The sequence below is a fragment of the Pelophylax lessonae genome, assembly GCF_965119305.1.
Source record: "Pelophylax lessonae genome assembly, chromosome: 11".
Taxonomy (NCBI): domain Eukaryota; kingdom Metazoa; phylum Chordata; class Amphibia; order Anura; family Ranidae; genus Pelophylax; species Pelophylax lessonae.
This window is the reverse complement of record NC_138778.1, coordinates 16,117,286-16,129,354: the sequence shown is the minus strand read 5'-3', so window position 1 is coordinate 16,129,354 and position 12,069 is coordinate 16,117,286. Positions and strand designations below refer to the sequence as shown.

Here is a 12,069-nt window from a genome sequence, read left to right as displayed (position 1 = left end):
AGGGCTAGACCCAAGGATGGATATTCTCTTCATTTGGCCAGGAGGTTCTGTACCCCACTGGAAACACAGCAGTTTTTGGATTGGTTACTATTGGCAACAACAAGGGATCGTTCCCTTGTTTGAGCCCCCAATGTTTGCAGTCATCGAGATGTCTTTGAGTATTCCAAGCATGGGGCTAGGCCCCAAGGACAGATATGCTCCTGATTTGGCCATGTTAGGGTGGAATAAGATAGGACTATTAACATATATCATCAATGATCCTGTAAACCACTGGAAACATGGAAAATCATTTTTCCCTTGGTTGATATAGGTGACAAAGGAGCTCTCCCTTGTGGGTACTGTTGGCATCCCAGGTTCTAAGCCAATGTTGTCTGCTTGAGCAGTCCTTGCCCTAGGGATGGCCTGAGGACAGGTATGCTCTGTTTGGCGATGGTGACAAGAGGGTGGAAAAAGATAGTACTTGAATGTCTACCATCAATTGTCCTGCACTCCTGGGAACACGGAGAGCAGTTTTTGGATTGGTTGCTATGAACAACAACAAGGGATCTTTCCCTTTGTGGGAGCCCAAGGTTTTAAGTCAACGCATTGTCCTTGAGTAGTGTCCTTGAGTAGTGTCCTTGAGTAGTCCTTGCACAGGGTCTGGGCCCCAAGGATAGAAATGCTCTTAATTTTGGCCATGCTGAGAAGAGTGTGGAAGAAGATAGAACTTTTAACATCTACCGTCAATCGTCCTGAACTTCACTGGCTACATGGAGAGCAGTTTTTGGATTGGTTACTATGGGCAACAACAAGATCTTTTACTTGTTTGTGCTGTTGGCGCCCAAGGTTATAAGTCACCGTGGTCTCCTTGAGCAGTCCTTGCATGGGGCCCGAGGACAGATATGCTCTTCATTTGGCCATGCTGTCAAGAGGGTGGAAGAAGGCCATTAATAACCCTCTGACGACGGGTGGATGGGGGGGGGGGGGGGTTGCTGGCAATGCGGGGCACCTTCAGAGCTTTTTACGAAAGAGCGAGATGCCATTTATTTCCCGCTCCTTAGTCTGTGTCAACTGCATAAACACCCAGAAAACAGCCAGGGTAATGAATCCCGCAGCCGGCATCCATCTTCACAACTTGTCTAATCCATCCAGCCCCCTTCTGTCCATCCATCTTCCCCCATCTTCAATCACTTGCCCTCCCTTTCATGCAGTCTTCAGTTCATTTATCTAAGGCTTCCACAGTTCTGCTCTCCTTTTATCATTCTTCTCTTTTCGTCAACTGCATTCCTCATTGTCTGTCCTTCCCGTGTTACAGCCCCCCCCCCCCCCCCACCAGGAATTGCATGCTTGTTGCCTGGTCAAGGCGGTGGTCCAGTCACGGTGGAGAATGCTTGATGGTTCTGAGACAGACCTTGGGCCTTCGTAGTCATGAAAATGGAAACCCTCGCTAAAAGATGCCTAGGCTGCCAACCCTGACCTCTGAGAATGCCATGCCTATGGCTTTGGCTAATCTATTGCTTTGGTGTCCTCCAAGCTATTGACCCCGAGATATATTTGCAGCAGTAAAGGTTCTGCAACTGATTACATTGACGCTAATGACCGCCAGGAAATTTGCATATTTGATAGGCTTGTGCAGTTGCTAAAAATCACCGAAATTGGCCAATTTAAACCTTTTAGCTCCTCCCCAGTATTGAATGCCCTTAGAAATTATGTGTAGGTGACCAACTCCCTCTCTTGTTCCCTCCCTGGTCAGGGAGTTGCCCTTGCTGTGGTGTAGAACGCTGCATGGTTCTGAGATAGACCTTTTGCCTTCATATTAGAGAAAAGGAAACCCTGGCTCAGATGCCTAGGCTGCCAACCCTGGCCTCCATCCAAAAATGATATGGCAATCAATGTCTTTGGTGTCTTCCAAGCCGCTGACCCTGGGACATAATTACAGCGGTCAAGTCTTTGGTTTTGGGTCAATGACTGAAAGTTTTGAAACCAATGACAGCCAGAAAACTAGCATTTTCTGATAGGCCTCTGCAGGTGTTTAAATCACTAGTTATCCACTAATTAGCCAAATACTATAATTAGTTCCTCTCCGAAATTGAGCTCTCCTACAAATTGGGTGTACATGACCAACTCCTCCATTGGCATAGGTAGGTCTGATGCCAGGCAGGGGAGCAGCTCCCATTGACTTGACTGAGATTTTTTTTTTTTTCTCTTTTCCTAACCTGCTTGTAGCTTTAAACACAATTGAAATTTGTGCACATGTACTTGACTGGGGCAGATCACCGGTTTCTACCTCCTCCCTGCCCCTATCTCAATAAAATAATGGCGTTATAAATATCTTCTTCTAAGAAACTTTTTTTTAGAGTTTTCTTAACTCCAGTTTAACTGAAAATTAAAATTTTGTAAAATAAAGACGGCAGAGCATCTTGAAAATGGGGTCACCCCCCACCCGGGTCCCTGAAACATCGTTCTGTTATACCAAAATGTTTGCATGGTCATAATGTATAATACCAAGATTGGAGGGGGAATCTAATAGGGGACATCTGCGAGAGAAACTCTAGCTTCAGAAAGATTTTTTTTTTCACTTCCTGTTGCGTCTCCAAGACAGGAAGTGAAGGGAAGTCTTGGCAAAGGGGACACATTCAGCCGGAAAAAAAAAAAATCAGGCTATAGATGCATTTTAAAACTGAGCTCAAGGTCCAGCACAAATGAGTCCTGTGTCTTCTCCTTGAATCTTGGTGAGCTTCATGTATTTTTTTTCCAGATCTGTGCAGTAATCCAGTGTTGAGACTTCCTGTAATAAAGACCACACGCTACTGGCCTCTCTCCTTGTGCAGAGGAACTGGTCTAGTTTTCGCCCCCCTCCTGTAGTTTTCTGTAGTGGGTGGAGTCTGCTGGACCCCACCCACATTCTGCTCTCTCTCCTTGTGCAAGGTTACTGGTCTTGTTTCCACCACTTCCTGTAGTTTTCTCTGGTAGGTGGAGCCTGCTGTGCCCCTCCCACAGCTCTACTCTATTGTGCAGGGTAACTAGTCTTCTCTCCTCCCACTCTTGTACTTTTCTGTAGCGGGTGGAGCTTGTTGGAACCCCTCCCACAGCTCTGCTTTCTTCACAGGGTAATATCTGGGTTTATAAAGGCAATTGGTGCACACAAAGTAGAATTACATTATTTTGTGGCTATTGAGGAAAATATTTAGATAAAGTTTTGTTGTCCAACTTTAATGGGCCTAAAATAAATGATAAAAAATAAAATAAAAAATGTAAAAAAAATTAAATTTATTCTTAAAAGAATTTTATTCACTTCCTTTTTTTTCCTGCAGATCTGCCTCCTGGATACACCTATCCAGATGTCGTCCAGTCCTATACCTCTCCGTCTCCCCACCACGTGCACTCCGCAGACCCGGCTGACACCGAAACTATGCAAACGGCATCCACGGCGGCGGAACCCGAGCAATCCAGGACGTTTACACCCTCTAAAAAATCCCCCTGCAGCACCCCCGCCGTGGAGGACCCGCTGGAGGCCAGCGAAGAGCTGCCTCGTTTAGGGGAGACGGACCTGAGCGAGTTATGTAGCCAAGAAGCCCCAAAGTCCCCGGACTGCGGTGAAGCCGCCGTTGGCGAGAGCCTGGACCATCCGAAGGAGGACGTAAAGGCGGAGGAAGAAGCAGAACCTGAAAACACCTTGGTGGAGGAGGCGAGGGGGCCTGGCGATGGTTGTGGCTTTCAGGACGTGTCGGTGGAACAGTTGCCAAATATTTCGGAGGGTTCACCTGCTGCCCCCATTGCTGCCCCCATTGCTGCCCCTATTGCTACCCCCATTGCTGCCCCCATTGCTACCCCCATTACTGTGGAAGAGGAGGAGGAGGTGAAGCAGGATGAGGTAGATCAGGCTTTGTTGCAGGATGTGGCGGAACATTTGGAGGCAGCAGAACCTCAGGTGGAAGAGGAGGAGCTTTTAACATCTTCTGCACCTTGTTCACCAGAGGTCACCGACCACCGGGAGGCCCTCTACAGCCTGGAAACCCTCATAGCGGCCAGTATCTCCCTGGGGGATCTTCCCTCCGGGGAGGACAAGGGCTCCTTCCTTCCGACCCAAACATCATCCTCACCTTCCAGCTCAGGGATCCATGGGATTGCTCTTCTCAGCGAGCTCGCAGACCTGGCTCTACAGGACCAGACGAAAGATACGAAAGGTAAGACCCCCCAGCTTTTTAAATAATTTTGCATGCTACTTACACAGCGGCTAGGAAATGTTAAATTGGATCAAACACCAAAAATGTCTATTTTCCAGCTTTAGATCCTGTGGGAAAGGGTTATTTATTTTGTCTTCCCTGGTTTGTCCTTTCCACTGTCACCCGCGTGCCATATTCATGTCATGCCTTGTTGTAGACCCTGTGATGTCATCACTGGGTCTCTGTGTTTCTCTATGTCAGTGGTCCTCAACCCTGGTCCTCGGGGCCCACTAACAGGCCAGGTTTGCAAGATAACTAAATTACATTACAGGTGATCTCATTTGCTGCTCAGTGATTGCAGTATTCTAGTCTGCATCTCCCCAAGGTAATACTTAAAACCTGGCCTGTTAGTGGGCCAGAGGACCGGAGTTGAGGACCACTGCTCTATGCAACATAAGCAGATTTTGGCTGGTAGGAGGGGCTGGCAGCGGTGATGTACATGGCTTCCAGAAAACATTACAGCACCCTGCTTCAGTACTCTTTCAGGAGCCCTCTGCCCCGATGCAAACAGTAGGCTGGCTCTTGGGAGGAGTTATGCAAATATAAGCATGGGCAGGCTGCATTTGCATGATTACACCCACAGGCTGAGCCTCCATGATTGAAGAAACTGGAATCCAATGAATGAAAAGAGGTGGGCCTGAATCCGACAAATGAAAGGGTCAGGGGCAGATTTGGGAGGAAAGTACAAGATGATGCTAGTTGTCCTCCATCCAGGAAATAGAGGGCTCCATGTGACTTGCTGCAGCTTGTAATGCACATTGAGAGAAGCTCACAGTGTGCAGTGAAATCAGAGAGCCATTTCAGTCCAGAAGAGGAGCCGCTACAACTGTGGAAGGCCAGAAGTCAATTACTAATGCATTTTAGGCTCCATTCACAGCAAATGGTGGAAAAATGCATTACCCCAGGGCTATAGAATAAATAGGTCATCAAAGTCTTTGTGGAGCCTTTTTCTTTTGGATGGAGTGGTTAAGGGTTAAAACCAGCCGATCTGCACTTTCCCCGATATATCGCAATCAGCCACCAAGGTGACCGATATTCCCGATATTGCTGATATTTTGGAAAGTGCTGTACGGGAGTGATACCTGCTGCTAGAGGCATTGCCCCGGTACCGGCGTCCATAGCCGGCGGTCGCGGCTGTATTGTAATGACAACCGATGCGGCTGATAAGCTGCTCAGCTGTCATTGCAAGGAGCGGGAGGAGATGTACAGCAACCATCCCCCCCCCCCCCCCGCCACCTTCCCCGGCTCGCCCGGGTCTCCCGTAGCTTCTTTACCAAGGCAGTGGTCGTCTTGGAGTTGTGTTTGGGTTCGTTATCATGTTGGAATACTGCCCTGTGGCCCAGTCTCCGAAGGGAGGGGATCATGCTCTGCTTCAGTATGTCACAGTACATGTTGGCATTCATGGTTCCCTCAATGAACTGTAGCTCCCCAGTGCCGGCAGCACTCATGCAGCCCCAGACCATGACACTCCCACCACCATGCTTGACTGTAGTCTTTGTACTCCTTATCTGGTTGCCACCACACACGCTTGACACCATCTGAACCAGTGCTTTAAGTGGCCCAAAAGAGGTGCCGGTACTCTATTATAGCCTATACATTTTGTCGCCCCCCCCCACCCCACATCAGGGTCCCCACAGAGCACCCCCCTGGCCTGGGCTGGGACTCCGGAGCAGGGGAACTCACTGGTGGTGACTGGTCTTGCTCTGGAGGGGGAAATATTCTTGGGGGGGGGGGGGCAATTGAGGGCGCAGATGTCCAAATAAGGCGCACGGAGAGGTGGCGGTATGCTCGAGCCATATTTGGAAGTGGCGGTACTGAGTACCAGTGCATACCGGCCCACTTAAAGCACTGATCTGAACCAAAAAAATGTATCTTGGTCTCCTCAGACCGCAGGACATGGAAATGCTATTGGAAATAGCAGCGGCCATGACAGTGGAGCCCTGTGGGTGGTGATTTCGGTGGTGGGAGCCCCTCCTCATCCCCTGGTGCTGACTCCTGTATCATTTAGCTCCCTGATTGCTGCTTGTGTAGTGCAGATTCCCCTGGTGGCTGCAGGTGCCTGATTATGTGGATTCTGAGTCTGGTGGGGTCCTGTGTGCCTGGCGACCGAGTGGTGCTGCCAGTGCGGGGGGGGGGGGGGGGGGGTTGTCCCTTTTTAGAAGTGTTTTACACTAAAGGGTTCATTTTCTGCATTGTGCAAAAAGGCTGTTTGGTCCTGTCTTCTCTGATCCTCCACTTCTTTTACTGTCCCCAATCCAATAGAACAGCGCCTTGGAGTTATTGTGCACATGCTCAGTTTGGTGTGTTTTGCTAGAGGGTGTGTTATTTTTCGGGAGGGTGCATGTGATCAGCACAGGGCCAATCGGACAGTCAGAGACAGTCAGAATAGGACTGTCAGAGAGAATGAAAGCTCCTCCTGCAAGTTTAAACCTGACACTGATAGAAGTCACAAGACTGCTATATACTGCTGATGAGAAAAGGTATTTAGCCATTTATATTTACTAAAACAATTACATTTCCATGTTCTGTGTACTGTGGGAGAGAAGATATAGTGAATGAAGGCTCCTGGGTTTAGTAACACTTTGATTCTGCAGCATTCAGTGACCAACATGCTTGTCTAGAGGAATGCCAGGGATGTGTTCTTTCATTTTGGGCTGTTCGTTCCTCATCACTTACACTCTCTGATCTCGGTGCATCCAAAAGGGTTGCTACAAAAGGTAGATATTGAGACCAGCATGAATTGTAGACACCGGCATCAAGGAAATGAATGAGAATGAATGAGTATTTACACAAATTGGATGAAACAATATATAGTATGTATGTATGTATGTATATATATATATATATATATATATATATATATATATATATATATATTAGTTTTTATGTTTCTTACACTTTAAGAGGGGGGCCTGCCTCAAGGCCAAAGATCTGTCAAGTGTAGCATATGGTCTTGTGGGGGTGGGGCAGACGCAGATGGAAGCGGTCTCCCTGTTGCTTTCTGGTGGGAACCACAAAGCTTTTGATCAGTGTGAGAGCGAGTGGTGAAACCCCAGAGCCCCCCCCCCAGGTCTGTGATGTGGCTGTTTGGGTCCGGCCAAGTCACATGGGGGTGGAGGGGGATCCCTCAGACAGTGAACTGAATCTAAGGCTCCATTCACACTTGTGCGACTTCAAAATCATGTGCTTTCCATTGCAACTTTACAGTGTGACTTTGGTCAAGTGCGACTTTGGCTTTGAGTGCAGGACCGGCCGCCTAGGGTGCACTACCACCTAGGGCGCAGCCATGGCCAGTGAGACATTCCTCTCCTGTCACCTTCTCATCCCCGGTGGAGGGGGGCACTTTGTATATGAAGGGGGGCAGTGTGTATATGAAGGGGGGGGTGTAGGGTTAAAGGGGGGTGTAGGATTAAAGGGGACAGTGTATACAGAAAGGGGGGCATTATGTACAGAAAAGGGGGCACTGTGTACAGTTATTTATTTTTTTTGTTGGGGGGGGGGTGCAAGTAGCTGGTCTTGCCTAGGGGGCAAAATGGTCTAGAACTGGCCCTGACCGAGTGACTGAGACGCTCACAAGTCTCATGTATATCATTCAGGTGTGATTTTCGAAGGGTTTACATTGAAGTCTATGGCCCTGATGTCGCATGAAAGTTGGACCAAAGTAGTGCAGGAACTACTTTAAAATTGCTGCATCTTTAAGTCGCATAGATGTGATCAGCACTTATTGGAAAACGTGGTGTGCAAACTCCCCTGCAACTTATGGTCCCAAGTCGCACAAGTGTGAATGGGGCCTAATGCTTAGAGCAAACATTTTATTTTATTGCAGCTTACCAATTCTTAGATGTGACGGAGCATTTGTTTTCTCCCCTCCCCTTCACCCCCCCTCCCCCTCCTTTCCCCCCCCTCCCCCCTCCTTCCCCCCCCTCCTTTCCCCCACCCCCTCCCCTCCTTTCCCCCACCCCCTCCCCTCCTTTCCCCCATCCCCTCCCTCCCTTTTCCTTCCCCCCCCCATCCCCTCCCCTCCTTTTCCTCTTCCCCCCCCCCTCCTTTTCCTTCCCCCCCCTCCCCCCTCCTTCCTTCCCCCCTCCCCCCCCTCCTTCCTTCCCCCTCCCCCCCCTCCTTCCTTCCCCCCTCCCCCCCTCCTTCCTTCCCCCCTCCCCCCCCTCCTTCCTTCCCCCTCCCCCCCCCCTCCTTCCTTCCCCCTCCCCCCCTCCTTCCTTCCCCCTCCCCCCCTCCTTCCTTCCCCCTCCCCCCCCTCCTTCCTTCCCCCTCCCCCCCCCTCCTTCCTTCCCCTCCCCCCCCCTCCTTCCTTCCCCTCCCCCCCCCTCCTTCCTTCCCCCCCCCCCCCTCCTTCCTTCCCCTTTCTTTCTCCCTCTCTTTCTCCCCTCTCTTTCTCCCCTCTCTTTCTCCCCTCTCTTTCTCCCCTCTCTTTCTCCCCTCTCTTTCTCCCTCTCTTTCTCCCCTCTCTTTCTCCCTCTCTTTCTCCCCTCTCTTTCTCCCCTCTCCTCCACCCCTCTCCTCCGCCCCTCTCTTTCGCCCCTCTCCTTCCCCCCCCCTCTCTATCGCCCCTCTCCTCCCCCCCTCTCTTTCGCCCCTCTCCTTCTCCCCCCCCCCCCCCTCTCTATCGCCCCTCTCCTCCCCCCCTCTCTTTCGCCCCTCTCCTTCTCCCCCCCCCCCTCTCTTTCGCCCCTCTCCCCCACCCTTATGAGGCTGTTTTTTATTTCTCTTTAGGAAATTTAGTCACAAATTCTTTATTGAGATTTCATGAATGAGGACCTGGAACAGCAAAAAAAAAAACCTGACAGGTTCTAATCCTTCCCGGCGTTATCCTAAACACAAACAACCTTTAATCCTTATTATCTATAATCCTCTTATACTTTTTGGTTTATCATAAGATTCTGACCATTTGCCAAGATCTTCAACCTTTTTGAATTGTTACTCCAACCGCGCCGTCTCTGACTTGTTGGAGTCAGGGACGGCCCAACCCTTCAACATCACGCAGCCCTCCGCTTTCTGGATACTTGAGCCCATATCTGAAATCCTACGTTCTAAGGGTAGGAAGATTGCTGGGCTAAAGCCATAGGTGCTCTAATACTGGGATAGGTATCCATGGCATTTCTTCTAATAAGCAGAACATCTCCGTACGCTGTGCTTAGATACGGGCTTCAACATTGCACAGCCCTCAGCTCTCTGAATGCTACAACCCTCATCTGAAATCCTCTGTACGAAGGCAGAATAGTTGTTTAGCTACAGCCATAGATGGTCCGGTAACAGAATAGTTATCCATGGCATTGCCAACACTTCCTCTAACAATCGGTCAGTTTCGGCATGACTGTACCCAGATGAGGGCTTTGACCTTCTACAGCCCTCAGGTCTCTAGATGGTTGGGCTTTTTATCTGAAATGATCTGCACAAATCCAGGCTTGCGGTTAGGTTGCAGTCATAGATGTTTGCTAATGGAAAAAAAAATCCATGGCATTTCCAGCACTTCTAACCAGCATTCAGTTTTAATACAGCTGTAAGATGAGGGCTTTAACATCACACAGCCCTCAGCTATCTGGATATGTGAGCCATCTACACGAAGGCAGTCTAGTTGTTGAGTTGCAGCCATAGATGTTTGCTAATGGAATAAGAATCTATGGTCTTGTAAGCACTTCATTTAATTAGCTGGCAGTCTGAGGACAACTGTACCTAGATAAGGGCTTCAACATCACACAGCCCTCAGCTTTCTGGATGCTTGAACCCATAGCTAAAATCCTAAGGGTAGGATGATTGTTGCCCTGCAGCCATAGGTGCTTGAGCCAGCTACGCTAAGGCAGGCTGGTTGTTGAGTTGCAGCCATTGATGTTTGCTAATGGAATAGGAATCCATGGCGTTACGTTAGCGGCACTTCTAACCTGCAGGCAGTCTAAGGACAACTGTACCCAGATAAGGGCCTGGGCATCGCACAGCCCTCAGTTTTCTGGATGCTTGAACCCATAGCTGAAATCCTATGTACTAAGGGCAGGAAGATTGTTGAGCTGCAGCCAAAGGTACTTGAGCCAGCTACACTAAGGCAGGCTGGTTGTTGAGTAGCAGCCATAGATGTTTGCTAATGGACTAGGAATTCATGGCATTAGCGGCACTTCTTCTTCTAACCTGTAGTCAGTCTCAGAACAGCTGTACCCAGATAAGGGCCTGGGCATCACACAGCCCTCGGCTATCTGGATATGTGAGCCATCTACTCTAAGGCAGGCTAGTTGTTGAGTTGCAGCCATAGATGTTCGCTAATGGAATAAGAATCTATGGCGTTAGCGGCACTTCCAATTAGCAGTCAGTCTCAGAACAGCTGTACCCAGATGAGGGCTTGGGCATCACACAGCCCTCGGCTATCTGGATATGTGAGCCATCTACTCTAAGGCAGGCTAGTTGTTGAGTTGCAGCCATAGATGTTCGCTAATGGAATAAGAATCTATGGCGTTAGCGGCACTTCTTCTAACCTGTAGTCAGTCTCAGGACAGCTGTACCCAGATAAGAGCCTGGACATCACACAGCCCTCGGCTTTCTGGATGCTTGAACCCATAACTGAAATCCTATGTACTAAGGGCAGGAAGATTGTTGAGCTGCAGCCATAGGTACTTGAGCCAGCTACACTAAGGCAGGCTAGTTGTTGAGTTGCAGCCATAGATGTTCGCTAATGGAATAAGAATCTATGGTGTTACTGGCACTTCAAACTAGCAGTCAGTCTCAGAACAGCTGCACCCAGATAAGGGCCTGGGCATCACACAGCCCTCAGCTATCTGGATATGCGAGCCATCTACATTAGGGCATGCTGCTTGTTTGCTAATGGAATAGGAATCTAATGGTATTGCCAGCAGTCGGCCGCAGCCTGGCTGTACCCAGATAAGAGCCTGGACATCACACAGCCCTCAGCTATCTGGATATGTGAGCCTTCTACACTAAGGCAGGCTGGTTGTTAAGTTGCAGCTATAGATGTTCGCTAATGGAATAAGAATCAATGGCGTTACCGGCACTTTCAACTAGCAGTCTGTCTCAGGACAGCTGTACCCAGTTAAGGGCCTGGGCATCACACAGCCCTCAGCTATCTGGATATGTGAGCCAGCTACACTAAGGCAGGCTAGTTGTTGAGTTGCAGCCATAGATGTTTGCTAATGGTAGAAGAATCTATGGTGTTACCAGCACTTCCAACTAGCAGTCAGTCTCAGGACAGCTGTACCCAGATAAGGTCCTGGGCATCACACAGCCCTCAGCTATCTGGATATGCGAGCCATCTACATTAGGGCAGGCTGGTTGTTTGCTAATGGAATAGGAATCAAATGGTATTGCCAGCAGTCGGCCTCAGCCTGGCTGTACCCAGATAAGGGCCTAGGCATCACGCAGCCCTCAGCTCTCCCGAGGGCCGTAAACCACGGAGTATTCTTCCGTAAGTATCTGCCCGAAACCCATTTTGCCTTCTCAGCTCTGGCATGCTTTTTGCTCTGCCTGACAAATTACAAGCTGTGCAGAGCGATGAAGGGAGTGATAATTACAGCTGCATATTCAAGTCCAGCCCCTCGCAGCGAGCGTCATGGGAGTCGTTGGAAGTGCGTTGTCAGTTGTAAGACAGATGAGCACATGTGCCGCGCAGCGATTTCACACAGGAAGCCGAGCATAAATAGGCCAATGTTCTCAGAGTAGCTTTTAGCATCGATCGGCTCTCACCGTAGCGCGCAGGGTAATGAACAGAAATGCGGTGAGGGTAGGGGGGGTGGGACGGGGGCTTTAAGCGCACTTGCTTGGCCATCTTTATGGCTGACAGTGAGGATAACTGCCGAATGTTCCAGAGGGACCTCAACACCTCTCCCTGCACCTGCTGGTTAGGCAG

At 49.6% G+C, this 12,069-nt stretch overlaps 1 protein-coding gene across 1 annotated transcript in view; it reads left to right on the top strand.

Annotated features, from left to right (window-relative positions):
• BAHCC1 (BAH domain and coiled-coil containing 1) overlaps positions 1-12,069 on the top strand; it is a 187,559-nt gene that overhangs the window by 119,160 nt on the left and 56,330 nt on the right. Inside the window, exon 11 of the mRNA XM_082272320.1 lies at positions 3,294-4,166. Within this exon, the coding sequence (XP_082128446.1) occupies positions 3,294-4,166 (873 nt within the window). The remainder of the gene's footprint in view (positions 1-3,293; positions 4,167-12,069) is intronic.